Consider the following 15,458-nt stretch of genomic DNA (forward strand, 5'->3'; position numbering starts at 1 on the left):
AGAAAAAAGCTCATTGTCTCTTTACACTCTGGTAACATTTATCCCCCCGAGATATGTTTTAAATTTAGATGGTGTGAACAACAATATTGTAAAAAGCACCGGAAGCTGGAAGTGTGTACTATTCTATGGGGCATTGTTTTACATTGCTCCATACTTGTCCTAATTAACGCCCTGATGGGCTAAGTGGGTCATTTCAAAGGGCGCTTATTAAAGTGATTAAATAGAAGTCAAAATTGGGTATTTGCAAACTTTCAAAATGCAGTGTATCTGAAGTCAAAATGATTGTAATCCCAAACCAGATGGTTATGATAGTAATTTATTTAGTTTTTTGTCCAAATTTAATTTTACATAATGCATTGAAATGGAGGCACTTACTAGTTGGAAAAATTCCGTAGGGCAGGGATGCTAAATAGGTTGAATATGGTACGCATGTTGGTTCTAATAAAGTACATTTGGAAACAGGATGTTTTATGATTGACCTGAATGTAAGGTAGAAAACACAAAATGAACAAAATTAGACCACACACCTTTAACCTGCAATGTAAAGCAGCACTTACGAATAGACATAACCACATCCGTTCCAGCAATATTTGATAGATTAAATCGTATCCCTTTTCTGTGGGTGTCCTACTTATGCTACTGTTACCGGCCCATTTACATTGTTTCACCCATTTCTAGGTTGTGTGTGTTATATGATGCATTGTCTGTGTACATTTTTACATTGTGTGTATACCCTTCTCTCTTTTCACCCTATAGGCATCTTCACATCTAGCATCATCAAGTAAAACAGTGAATAGCAAGAGTAAGAGAGAGAATATCAAGTATGCCGCATGGGCAGCCCAGCAGCTCGCACACAAGTATAAGGTAGGGGTTTCAACAGACTTATACATGTTGGTACTAGCCTAATAATAGATACGCCAACCTACATTGTTTTCCTGATGTATTTTTGACACATCCGGTTTGGTTAGCAATCTGATAGAATTGTTATTACAGTGATCATTTACTTCTAAAGTAGGACAATAAACTTGGCAAACTACTTCAAGGAGGCTGGTAGGGGTAGCGCCAGAACAAAGCACTCCAGAGTCTGCAGGGACCCTCAAACTTGCAGAAAATCTGAAAGTAGGGGGTCCGTAGAAGAGTTTGGCGAGTTGCACAAATGCAGCATAAATAGTATGTCTGCAATAGCGCTAGATTGAAAAGCTCGGGGTTTGCAGTAATCCCTGATCTCGCATAAAATTTAAAAACAGGGGGTCCGAACTGTATTTTGATGAGTCCGGGACCCCAAAGCGCAACCTAATGCTACCCCTGGAGGCTGGTCTAATCAACAACCTTACTTTTTATCAATCAAAATAGAAATTTGTTGCAACGTTTTTAAGTCCATGTTGACCCCATTGACTTTGTGAAAATATTTGTGCTGAAGATGATTTGCTTTGATTTTCTATTTCAAAATATGTGGTTTCACCCATTCATTATTTACACTGTATTCTTTTCGCTTGCAAATACCCTTCTAAGCTCATAACAAATGGGATATTGAATTCCACAAAAATTCTATAGTTGGGGAGTGGGAGTCATTCAACCAAGTTGATATAGTATAATAAAATAGAGCCATGCTCCTTTAATTCTTTGCAATTAGGCATTGACGTAAGATGTAAACTGGCCTTTAGTATTCATCTTTGTTTATTCAAAGGACAGATTAGGTTTATCCATATTGTTTAATAGACTCTCTTCTTTTCACATCTGAGCAGCTGGAGATACTAAATCCGGACTGCTAATTGATTAATACATTGGTTTAGTACTTCAGAAATAGGGCCGTTAGCTTTTTAAATTGTAGTGTTATTTGCTTGAAATACCAAAGAAGGAACTTTCTGTCTAGAAATAAAGGATAACTTTGTGCAGTTAACTTAAGTTTGTACTTGCTGATGAGAAAAGGACTTCTCAAAATAAATCCCTTTGAACTTCATAGACATTATTGACCTGCTTTACACTACACATGTGGGTACTAAGACAAGGATGTATTCTGGGTATAATATATTACAGATTTAATAGTGTTCAATGTGCCACATTTTAACAAACTAATTTGCATCAAAATGACACTTAATAGGATGCCTAAATGATTTATTGCAGATAGTGATGCGGAAAATTACCATTATATGTCTTTTTCATCTAGATCTAGGTTTTCATTTACTGCATGAAGTCGAAAATAAAGTAGTTATATAATAGAAGTCAGTGGCATGCAATGCATCACCCCTGTTAAGAAACACAATACATCACCCCTGTTCTGAAATTTTTCTTCATATTTTTCAGTTAAAAAATTATGAATTCTAATGTTAATGAAATCAGGCTGTCAGAAGACTGAAAGGAAAGAGTTCTACTTTACATGTAGGGCTTGTAGTTGTGGAGTTAAGGTGGGTGGTGTGATTTCACATGTTTTACCTAAGCCCATCACTCAAAAATTCTTCTTCCAAATTTTTAGTAAAACTGCTTCAGTGGTTAGGATATTAGGATTCAGTTTCCAATTTCATTACATGAGCCATTCTCAGAGCTTTATTTCACTGAAAACCCCATCATAATTAGACTAACGGATCCAGAGATATGGTCATTCTTGTGTTGCTCAAAACATTAAAATACAAAGAAAGTTGAGTACTAGTATATCTCAAAATCAATATTCCTGACATGCGACTCATTTTGTTTCATCACATCACAAATGTGTAACTCAGAGGCCTAGTAAAGTACATGCTTGTGCAAAGTGGTGCACTACTATGGTACCACTCTGTGGTTTATACCATTTGAACTAAACATATATTCCATATATCTCGGGCATATACTAGCGTTACAAGAAAAATACAAGCATTCTTCTGATGTTATCTTAATTTTGATGGGACGAGATAGTGCAGAGACTTTCAATTGGGTCACCCACTTGTAAGGTCCTAAACATAAGCTTCTTTTACTTTCTTAATTACTACTCTATTTGCTAAGTGGTTTCTACCCAAGGACACAAGGCACTTAAAGGAATCAAGGAGCAAGGAAAGAAAACATGTCAGATAAAAAGATGAGTTTATGAAGAAAATGATGTTGTTAGAGTGCAGCATTAGTTTTAAGTGACACTTGGCATGCAAGTTGGCCTAATCCTATCTTTAACCTGTTGTAACTTATGGGACACTTTTGATTTGGCTTCATAGTAAACATCTCAAAGAAAGTAACTAACCCCCCTTAAATAATGGCCATTATTCAAAAAGGGACTATTGTATTACAAATCAGTAAAATGCGTTGGAAGCAGAATTTATTTCTGCACATTTTGACACCTCATTTGATATGATAGCCCAGAAAACAATAAAACACCAGCCAATTCAATGTAGTGAGGTCCAGATTTGAAAGTTGCACTTGCATACAATACAAAAACACTTGGATATCATTACACAGATTTCCTTCCATTATAATGAATACAAAATCAATACAATTTACTGCAACTGTCAAATCTTGGGTTACATTGATTTAAATGTACACTGTGACATCAATATTTAGTCAATTGCTACAAATGAGGTGTCAAAATGTGCAGAAATAAATTCTGCTTCCAACGCATTTTACAGAGTTGTAATACAATCGCCCGTGTTTGAATAATGGTCATTATTTTAGGGGGGGTTAGTTACTTTTTGAGATGTTTACTTACACTGCTCAAAAAAGTATATTGTTACAATGGTACACTTTTTTTTAGAAAAAAAGCAAATTATTATAATATAAAATGTTCATGGCTTAACTGATCTGGCATCGGTACTGTGATGCTATTCTGCATCTATTTGAGTATGGAAATAATGTGAACATTAAATTTTAATGGAGAATGAATGTGGCATAGTGGGTAATGTACTCCCTCTGGTTAAAACTAATTACCCGATCTTTAATCTCAAATGAGTCTTTTTTTAGTATTGATTGATATGATGTGAACTTGGTACCATTTAGTGAACGAATTCTGGCTTTCTGTTTACTAATTATGTTTAATTAGAATCGGGGGCATGTTAAGCCATCATTCCTATGTACAGATTACCACACCTGTATGCAGCTCTCAATCAGAAAATACAGTAGATCATCTCCTGGTGCTGTTGGGTGTTGAGAGTAATACATCAAGGAGTTACTCATGGATGAAGCAGTAATATGAACCCTGCAAATCAAAAAGAGAAAGAGAGTAAGAGAATGTTACCTGAGTTCATTCATTATGGAACTAAAATATTTAAAGTTCAAAGATGTAATTAATTGAAATTTAAGATATGGTACATTAGAAACAAAAGGGTGGTAAACAACTCTTTTAAATTTTTTCCTGTTCTGCAGACAAAGTTAATTGAGTTTTCTCAGCCGAAATTAATGTTAATTTAAATTTGCTCATTAATATGCTGAAAATGCTCAAATGAATACAGGGTTCCCTTGTAACAGACTTTTCACATTTTCTGTTCTATAAATTATTACATTGACAAGAGAGGGATGCACAAGTATAGTAACTTAGAACTCTTGAACAGAACTTATTTGATCAGCCGATCAAGCCTCCACTATTCACACATCAACTTTCACAGAATATGATGGCAACAGTAGGATCGAGAAGGATGCAGTACGCAGAACTTGTTAAAGTTAGCAACTATTTTAAACTATTGCGATTTGGTAGTTCACAGCATCTTGCGAATGACAGTGAGCTTTGGCAAAAATTGCATTGATCATTTCATAGCGAGTGTGAAGAAGAAATCAAATATCACAGATATACTTTTGTAGGTCCTGTGGTTCTTGAGTTGTAAAGAGTGCTGAAACAACAACACTTTTGTAAAATGTACATAACTCATTAACTACAACAAATCAAGCAAGTTTTCAAAGTATATGATTTGTAGAATGCACTATTGCATAACATCAAAGTGTTATTTTTCAAGAATATATTGATATCGACCAACAATACATGGACGTGTACCCTTAAAAATAATATAATTTTGTGAGATTTTGGTCTCAGTAGTAAATTTAAATGAGGATTTCACACACTTAATTTAAATCTAATTGTGCTATATTATGGCAGACAGCTGCTATAAAATCTCATTGACAACTTCCCAGATATTTCTAGAATTCTAGAATAAATGTAGACCATCTTTGTTTTTTCTTGAAACCATGTGTCTCTTTATCCGATAGGCAGCCTATTTGCATTACAATTTACTATTTGAGGCACCAGAAACAATTGAATATTGTGCATCTTTATTCAATTTCCTTTTCACCATCCACTATAAACTGAAAGACTGTTCAACAAGCTGGAACATAAGTGAGCTACAAATAGCTATGTTTAGAGCCGACTGGCAGACAAAAGCCTGTAAGCTGTGAAAAAGTATTGATGAGTTACAGATACAACAAATTGTAACCAAGTATAGGTTAAACCTTTTATTGATGGGACATTTGAAACAAGCATTTTCAGATTTGTCTATCTTGTCACTTGCATATTCCTACGAGTTTGATTCTTGATAAGTGTAATTTTCTTGATAAGTGAAGGGGGTATGAACGTTTGGACAGTATTTATTGTGGGACATTAGAGCACATCAGACATATCAAATTGCATTCTGAATACGAAGAATGTCCTTCTGATATCAAATAATTTTGATTTTTCGCAAATTGATATTTTTGATATTTAACAGTACTCAAAGTAAAATTTTCAGTGCAGTCATTGTAGTCTTTGTCCCTATAATATACATATCTTACCTGTCACCAATGTGCTATAATTTTTGAGAATGTGATTTTTCCAAAAAGAGTTCCAAGTTCTTGGAAAAATCCTAGCAGTAAGGTGGAAGTAGTGCATCGAGAAATGAAAAAAATCTGTTTGCTATCTCATGTGACAAATGTTCACTACCTCGCTCAGCTTGATGACTTGATCTCCTTCAATCACATAGAGTATATAGACACATGGACAAATACATCATAACAAAGTAACATGTTCCGATGCAGTGTTATTTATGGGTTCAATTACATAAGAAACTGTAGGAAATAATCTACGACACTCGAAAATGTTGCCTCGATGACGATAATACTTGTTTAATTTGTTTCAGTTTCAGAACATGATACATCTTTCTCTATGTGAATAAATGTACCGGTAAATGAAATCTAGTGAAAACAGTAACAATTATGATGTAAGAAAACTAAAGAAATGCTGTATGGATAAGATGAATCTCAGAATGGGACAAATGGAAAAGAGAGTAAGAAAACAACAAAAGGCACAGAAAAAAGTGTAAAATGACAAAAGTAAAAATTGACCTTGACATTTGATATTGGCATTCAGGATATATGTTATTCATCTTCATTGTGAGGTGTCTGGATCTAGGTTCAGCACCGATGGGTCTTTTCTCTGGCAGGGTTTTTACTTTGTTCAGACAATTCATTTTTTCTACTTCAATTAGAATGTCATCCTGATATGCATCCACCTGATCCCCCTATGGGATAAGGATGCTAACACAAAATAAAACACCTTCAGCAATGAGAAGCTGTAAGATCATTACTACATGGGCAAGGATCAATTTCATATAGGGTTATTATGCTTCCTTAGTTGTAGAATACATCAAAGTCATGACATATTGTAAAGTCAATTATAAATTTATGATGAATGAGCTAACTTGCATAAAGACTAATTATGCAAATTAGGGAAAAAAGAAATGAAAAAGGAGAGAAGATGAACAAAGAAGTCACTTGGTACCCGGGATTGAACCTCGGACCCCTCGCATGCCACATGAGAAATATATGGTGGCATTACCATAAATGTTGATGAGAACATACTTTAGAATCTCCAATCCACCATTATTAGTCAGAAATTACTGAAAAATATACACATGCTATTGCTAATACTTAACTTTCATTTCCAGTTTAGAAGGTATGTGATCAGAACAATGAAAGATAACAATGGAGGTAATAAGAAGGTCATGGCATTTAATAAAGATTCACATTTCACACACCTTGCCCTCAATACAAACTTACTAATAGTTCTTGAAGTATAGAAAGTAATCTTTTGGGGTAAAGTGCAGCCCATAGCAATGATCAAAGTTTATAATCACAAATGATTAATGGGGCACCTGTAAATCCCCGAGGCAGGTAATTTAAAATCACTGCAACATGTGATAATCAGGCAGGAAATTAAGATATTCATTGTCAAAGCTACTCAGGTTGATCAGTTCCCTTGACTTTGGTATATGAACCAAGATATTCTTTACTACTACTGTACAGTAGTTAGATATAATCAATTTTGATTTCTTTGTCCAATACACGTGCCTCTTTTAAATACATTACAAAAATATGATGGCTATGCTTTGTGATTTACCTAAAAGGGCGCATTCCCCTTAAACGGTGTTAATGAAAAAACTCTTTCTGATGCTTTGTTAGGTGAGAAAATCAATTTTGTATCACACTTTTGGAAACTAATTTACCATGCTAACATATCCATCAATTTTGTGCCTGCAGTTTCAAATACCTGCTTTTCCCTTAAAACAAGGGTATTAAAATCTCAGGATGCTATCAAAAAATCAATTAAATGCCAGGGCTAAATTGATTTTGAAGTTTTAATGAAAGACACAATTGCATGCAATTGGCAGAAAATTCAATGAAAGTGTTGTTCTTTGCCTGTGAGAGGTGTAAGCACTTACCATTTTAAAAACAATGATCATAGGTTAAGGTTTTCATTTATTTTTAGGCAACTTCATTTGAAGACCCAAGTGCACAGCCATCAAAAATTGGATTAAAACATGGTTTTTAAAAAGGAGCCTGTATTATAAATCTAGTGCAAGGACCCATTCAAGAGAAATTTCATCAGTTTATCATAAGACAACCATTTCAACTTTAAATTATTAACAAGACTGCCATCTCAAGCTTTAATTTAAATACAACATCTACGCAACTTGCACTTTATATTTATAAGACAGTCATTACAATTTTTATACCACAACCATCACAACAAATTAAAATTGCAACTAAAGAAAGCGATCCATGTTCTTTGGGTTGGGGGGGGGGGAAGTTGTGCGAACTACAAATGTCATTGATTGAGTATTAGGGCACACATTTTTAGGTATTATTATTAATTAGTCATCAAAGAGAAAACTATCGAAGATGAAAGTCATATAATTGTAAGTGCCCTGTAAGATACTGATTGAAATGCTGCAAGCAAAAATTAGCATTAATTAGCCTTTTCTAGATGTGGCGGACACATTAGCGTGGTGCTGCACGGAGTGGGTAAAATCTTTTAAATTTGCTGGGTTTTACCCAGATTGAAGACTGCCTCCTTTTGTGTACGCCATACTTCGAAAAGGCTAATTCTAAAGTAAGTTCCAGTATTAGATTTATTTTCAAATACTGGACTAACAACATTGACTCAATATTATTATATTAGAAAGAAAGTTGAACTCAATATTGATTTAATTTAATTTGATTTGGTTTGGTTTGTCGATATTGAGGTGTTAGAATAATATTAATCAAGTTACCATGCTAAATGTCGATCTGGTTATTAATGGACAGGACTATCAGCCAATTTATTGCTTTGCTTTTGTAAGTTTACAGTATATTCACCTCTATTAGTTTAGTGTTTGTTTAAACAGTGACTCTGCAGAGAAAAATACCTGTATGTCCAGAAAAGATGGTGCCTTGATAAAATACAAAAGCATATGCTCATACAGTAAAAGATAGGAAACAGAATGAAGTGAATTAAAGACTTTAATGCTTAACTCCCAGAAGATACATACCGGTATGATGTTATCTTGTCAGGAGAAGATCTCTCATAAATCTGCTTCTCGGGTTAAGAGCACAACTGCTGGTGAAGAAGTCAAAAGATGCATCATCAAGTACAACATCTATCTGCAGATGATTCAAATAACAAAAATGTGAATAATCCAAATGTCAGGCTAATAAGTAACCAGTCCCAAAATGCTTGTATACTTACAGTTGCACAGAATATTCATACATGTACCGTAATGTGTTCCATTAAAAATGCCCATGCCCAGTAAGTACCCCCCTGCGATATTTCAACTGGTGTATCAACTTTCAGAATGTAAATCAAGGTGTGTATATATGCGATATACGATGGGGCACTATTTATCAGCCTTCTTGAAAGTTTAGATGGCAAACCTCCTTGTTAACATTACAATGTACAAAACACATTTGCGCAGAGCTGGTTCTGCAATTTTTCTATACTAAGCTGGACATTGACTGCTTCAAGATTAAGGTTTTTCTGAATAATAGCGAGGGTGTGATGCTATCATTTCCTTGGCAACAGGTGTAATTCCTATCACACCTGTTGTGTTAAACCACAGTGTCAAGCTCTTATTATCTCATTTTCCTGCTATATACATGTATCCTAAGGGTAACTTACAAAGATGAAGATCAATTCATTTAAGTCAAACTTCAGGATTAAGTCAATAGACAGGATGTGATCAGTCTGAATCTATCCCTTAGTTCTGAACTTAAGGCTTTTGCATCTGTAAATGGTCATTATTTAAAGCTCAGGTTTATCCTTCTCCTCTGTAACAGCCACAGGCTATTTTCAATGTATGTTGACGTTATTAGGCTCGGATATCATTCTTTGATTCAATAACAGCCTTCATTGCTATGAGGCATGTTGCTCGCACAAATGATGACCTATTTCACTATGTGCTTTCAACATTCACCATGTCGTTAACTGCATGTTTAATGTTTATCTCACACCCTTGTAGCGTAGCATAAGGTTTTAGTGTCCAAGCATAATTTGCTTCTAGCAGTTCTAGATAGCTAGACTAATCATGGAACTTTTAACCTTAAGGGCAGAGTAATGGGAGAGAACATGGACCTTTTCGAGCATCGTTATTTTTTAATTGTATGTCGAAAGTATATAAAACTATACATTTTTGGAAAGGAAATGAGTCAAGGAATCCCATGGTGACGTCAGATTTGTTCAAAAATCTCAAGTTTTGAAAAAATCACAAAATGCACTTTTACCCCAATTTTTTGTGACAAGTTAAAAAAAAAAATCCATTCGAGATAAAAACTTTTTAGTTAGTTTTTCATGGAGAAGAGACATGAACTTAGGGAAGGTTTTTTATTTTTTTGAAATTAGTCTTATTTTTTAAAATATTGCAAAAACATGTGAAAAAACTATTTTGTCACTCTATTAAGCTAAAATTGCACATAATGGTGTATATTTTTGTTTAAAACAAATATTTTGAAAAAATGAGAAAACCTTCCCTAGACTTTGATGTGCTCTAAGCGATAGTGCAAATTGTTTACCTTTTGCTTGCATATTTTTCGAGTTAACTTGTCACAAAAATTGTGCAATATTGTCAAAATGAACTCTGAGAAATCGGCGTTTTAGTAAAAAATGTCAAAATTATGCACAAAACGTCCTTATATTTTAAAACGGCAAGACTTTCACGCTTGTAAAAGCTGTATCTGGTGCATGGTCTAAATATGCATCTTTTTGCACCAATGAATCTATAATGTCTGCTTTTAGTGCGCCAAAATCCAAAATAATTAAAAAATCTAAGTGGCTTTTTTATTTTTTTTTTTTGTTTTGTTTACATCACATTTGCTGGCGTTAACAACATACCGAATGCGCCTTGACTGCGTCGGACATACGCGCAGAGTTGCGCTTGGCGTCACGCTTGACGCGGATCGCTGTGCAATAATCACAATATTTCGCATTCACAGCATTTCTGACTCATTATTTCCGCCAATTTACTAAGCTGTCTTGAGCCATGTGACATTTTAGAGTTGAAAGGAGTGAAATAAATCAAGCAAAAATACAAGTAAATATTAGGAAGTTGTATTTTTGTCAGTTTCAAGTGAAAGAATACATGTTAGTGTTGATAAATATCAAGAAATCTTAAATTCGGGCGTGAACGAATGTGTCTTCCATTACTCTGGCCTTAAAGGGACAAGCAGAGACTTCATTGCATTGCATTTTTCTTCACATTTACAATGGATACTGTAGCCAGATAAGTAAAAAGGGCTGGTTGGTGTGCATTTGATAAGTTCAACGACATCATGAGAACCACGATGCCAACAAAGTTTTCAACCAATGTGTACTACCAGCTATGACCTACGGAGCTGAAACATGGTTACTTACTAAGAGGATGGAGCAAAAACTGAAAACTGCACAGCACAGCACAGCATGGAAAGATGTACGCTGGGTTTCACCAAAAGTGATAGGAAAACAGTGGCATGGATGAGGAGCCAAACAGATGTTACAGACATAATCCACACAATAAAGAAGTGGCATTGCGCTGGCCATCTTTCAAAATCAACAGATAATAGATGGACAAAGAATGCCACAGAATGGAAACCTGGCTGGGCTCAAGGCACCAAGGCAGACAGAAAGTCAGATGGAGGGATGAGATATCAAGTTTCATAGGGATTAGGTAGATGGCAAAAGCAAATGACAGGAATCTTTGGGCCAACTTTGAGGTGATGATGATGACTAGCCAGGTAGCAATAAGAAGGAAATAATATTTTCATGATAAGAGCGTGTTTGACTTCTGTCACAAAATATGAGTTTTTTCCATCACAGCATCACTTGATACAAAAAAATACTGAGACATATCACTATTATGACTATTTCTGCAAGGTGGGACATGCAATAATGAATTGCGTTCTTGTAAGTCATCAACCAACTTTGTCTTTCGACAAAGTCAAACAACAACAAGCCACTAAGTCCAAGAAAACCAACAAGAAAACTGACTCCGATAGCAAATCTAAAGGCATGGTGGTGATACATCCAAGGTGTTTCAGAGAAACTACAAAGAGTGTTCCGCAAACATAACTTCTCCACCGCTATGAAGCCACACAACACCTTGAGAAAAACCCTTGTTCACCCTAAAGATAAACGCCAGACAACAGAAACAGCTGGGTGTGTTTATGAAATTCACTGTCAAAATTGTGATTTCACTTATGTCGGAGAAACTGGAAGGCTGCTGGGCACCGCATAAAAAAGAACACTGCGCAGAAGCGGAAAAATCCATACCAGAGCCACCAGACTTACATCAGTATCTGACCAACACAAATCGGCGATCAGCGATCACGTAGCTACAACAAACCATATCATAGACTGGGAGGGCGTTAAAATCCTTCACCGGGAAGACCAGAAATACCCCAGATGGATCAGAGAAGCCATTTGGATAAGGCGAGAGGGACAAAGTTATGAACAATGAGGGGGCGCCGCATTCAATCTCAGTCACGCCTATGACCACATCATCCAGAGCACATCTAGAAACACTCCATCTTCTAGAAACACCAGCAGTGCATCTGGAATCACTCATACGTGATCAAGAGACCAGACCAAGTCTCGAAACGTCGTAGCTCCATAAAAATATGAGTACTGGATATGTTTCAAGAAATTTTATATTGCTAATCTACACGAACTATCCTGATGAATCTCTTCAAGAATGATTATAGAATTGCCAATCAGAGGAATGTAGCAAGCTAGATGCAAAGATGAAGAGATGAGAAATCCATAACGTGATGAGATTTATCATTCATATTACAGATGTGGAAAAATGTTATGGCCCACAAGGCAATGCAGTCGTGATGTGGCGATTACATTGTGAAATTTGTCTCATCTGAAAGACTATGCAATCATTATTCTGTCTGTATGTGTTGTATGCATGTGCTAATTTGATTACAGTTTTGTAAAATAGATGCCATTCCCAAAGTATAACTACTACCATCTTCTAACTTAATAGCAATAATTATTGGGTAAGGTACTTAAGGCGACCTGAAGGATGTTAAGGTTAAATGTCATCTTGGGATCAAATGGGGTCAATATGCACAGATTCTGAAAATTAATTGGAAATATATCTGAGGAAATGTGGAAATGAATTACAATCTATTTTTATAGAAATGGATACAATAACTTAAGGGGTACTACACCCCTCAATAAATTTGACTATTTTTTGCATCTTTCTCAAAAACTAATAACACCCTGGTAACAAAAGTTATGTATATATTATAGGGGCAAGCAATCCAATTACTACACTGGAATTTCAGTGACCAAAGACAACCGGTTTGATACTTGTGATAGAAAATGAGGTACCGCTAGGATGTACCTCATTTCCTGTCATATATACTGAATCACTTGTCTTGGTTCACTGAAATTTCAGTGTAGTAATTGGATTCCTTGCCCCAATAATATACATAACTTTTGTTACCAGTGTGTTATTATTTTTTGAGAAAAATGCAAAAATAATCAGAAATTTTCACAGGTGTAGTACCCCTTAACTCTCAGGTGCACATGTAACCGTTTTTGATCAAGTTCCTTACGAAAGCAAATTGAACCAGTTGCCCTGCTTCACAAATTGCTTGGTAACATTTCAAGCTGCCAGAATATTACAATTAAACTAAATATTTTGATATTTGTTGTTTCTTTTGTTTGATGACTACGTTTAGGTAGGAATTTACTCAAATGGCTCAAATACAACTAGACACCCAGCCAAGTAACTCTCAAGTGCCAAAGTTAGCCTGCTATCATCCTGACCAAGACTACTTGAGTCTATTTCTCATCTTGTTCTCATATATTCTTGTCATTTCAGCATGCAAAGGCAAAAGAGACAGAAGGCCAGATGCCATACTTAGAGAAAATGTTAGACACATTGCAGATCACAGCTGGCAATTAACGGATACTCCTGAATGAATCCACTGGACTGGACATCATTGAACTTTGAAAGTGACATCTTAATTAACTTGGTAGAAAACGAACAGAAGCAGCATCGACTAGGAAGTATCATCACAAATGACTAAGAAAGAGATTAGGAAATTGTCAGGGAAGGTAGCGTTGAAATCAAAAAGTAATAAAAATGCAAACTGTACAATATCCACCAATAAGATCAATAACACTTACAATAAGACTATCTAATGGGGACAAAAAGTTTATCCCAAGGCTTCTGGGCAAGTAACAGATATCATGCAATCTAGATGCCATGAATTCAGTAAAATAACAAGTAAAAAGGCGTGTATTATCACATTCAAATCTACATTGCCTTAGTGTGTTCCAGCTTCTTGAAATGAGATTGTGTGATCAATCTCGTAGACAAACATTTACATGTGACTGGTTTAGTTTATATGATACAATTTCCCCCCAAAACCTGACTCCGCCTGCCATGATATCTTTCAAACAAATAAAACTACAAATTCATATGAAAAAAGAAATAAATTCCCCATTTTGCATTAGTAAATATACAAAAAAAACAAAAATTCAACATTCAACATTATTTTGTTCAATTCTGCTTTACTTACAGACAATTCTTTTGTGCATGACCTAAATACAGTTGATTATTAGATCAGTGATAAGAACATCAATGTAGAATGAAAGATGTCTGAGATCATTGAAGTTGAAATGGATCAATGATGTATGTTAGGAGGATATAAATACCAATTTCCAATTGAGAATCCACATTTAAAAAATGAACATTTATCATTTTGTTTGATTTTCACATTGTTATGTGTATCCAAATGAGAGCAACAGGTGATCAAGATGAAACTGAAATATTGATTTTATGTTGTCTATGTGGGAATCAAACTCACTCTTTCCCATACATGCTATATAAACGCTAATATTTAAAATGTATGATGATTGATAAAATTTTGCACACAATAATATATTATTTGTCACTTATATTGATGTACCCAAATAGAAAGCTCACACAGATAGATAGCCTGTCATTCCGTCCTGGATCATGGCTTTTGGAAACTCAGAAACTCCGAGCTATGTCAGAGTATAAAGACCTGTTAAAAAGGCAATTTTAAGCCCCATCTTGAGTTTATGAAGCCAGTATGCTTTGGAGAGTTGGAATGTGTTAGATACTCTACCAGTTTTAAAGCTGAGGTTGTCTCTTTGATGTTTTGATTCATATCATTGTTATCTGGTTAAAATTGATAGAATATTAACTTCCCAATCTCATTATGATGAAGAGGAATTACCTTTCCCATAGAGACATGACCATTTGAAATAGAAAGTGAAAAAGCTCTTTATTCATTTATTTATTTCATTGTATTATTTTGTTTCTTTGTGTCATCTCCAATCTATTGGAAGCATTATTTCAAAATTGAGCACTACCAAAATATTGGAAGCATTTTTGTCCATGTGCATTGTCCAGAGAAATGTCATAAGAACAGTTGGCTCTACATAGCTAAATGAGCAGGATCTACATGGCTTGTCACCAGTCACTTTGTTGATGTCATTTCATGTATCCCGTCTGTCTGCACCACTACACCAATATAGAATACCTTCAGACCAGTGACTAATTAATGAAATATCACCAGTAAACTCATTTATAACCCTGTCAGTATGATAAAATACGCTCTACTGCTTCAAAATTAAATCCCTTTGATATCCGCATCAAAATTAAAACTTTGTTACCACCAGCAAAACCGCAAGTTTTTTAGATCCAATGGTTGCCAGACTTGCCGTCCCTCTAAATTACCACATTCAATGATATTCATTTATGATTTTT

At 35.0% G+C, this 15,458-nt stretch overlaps 1 protein-coding gene across 1 annotated transcript in view; it reads left to right on the forward strand.

The window, feature by feature from the left end:
• LOC140158522 (ER membrane protein complex subunit 2-like) overlaps positions 1–14,794 on the forward strand; it is a 53,030-nt gene extending 38,236 nt beyond the window's left edge. Inside the window, exons 9-10 of the mRNA XM_072181641.1 lie at positions 757–864; positions 13,539–14,794. Of these exons, the coding sequence (XP_072037742.1) occupies positions 757–864; positions 13,539–13,622 (192 nt within the window). The 3' untranslated portion in view covers positions 13,623–14,794. The remainder of the gene's footprint in view (positions 1–756; positions 865–13,538) is intronic.
• The last annotated feature ends 664 nt before the right edge of the window (positions 14,795–15,458 follow it).

The sequence above is a fragment of the Amphiura filiformis genome, chromosome 8, assembly GCF_039555335.1.
Source record: "Amphiura filiformis chromosome 8, Afil_fr2py, whole genome shotgun sequence".
Classification (NCBI taxonomy): domain Eukaryota; kingdom Metazoa; phylum Echinodermata; class Ophiuroidea; order Amphilepidida; family Amphiuridae; genus Amphiura; species Amphiura filiformis.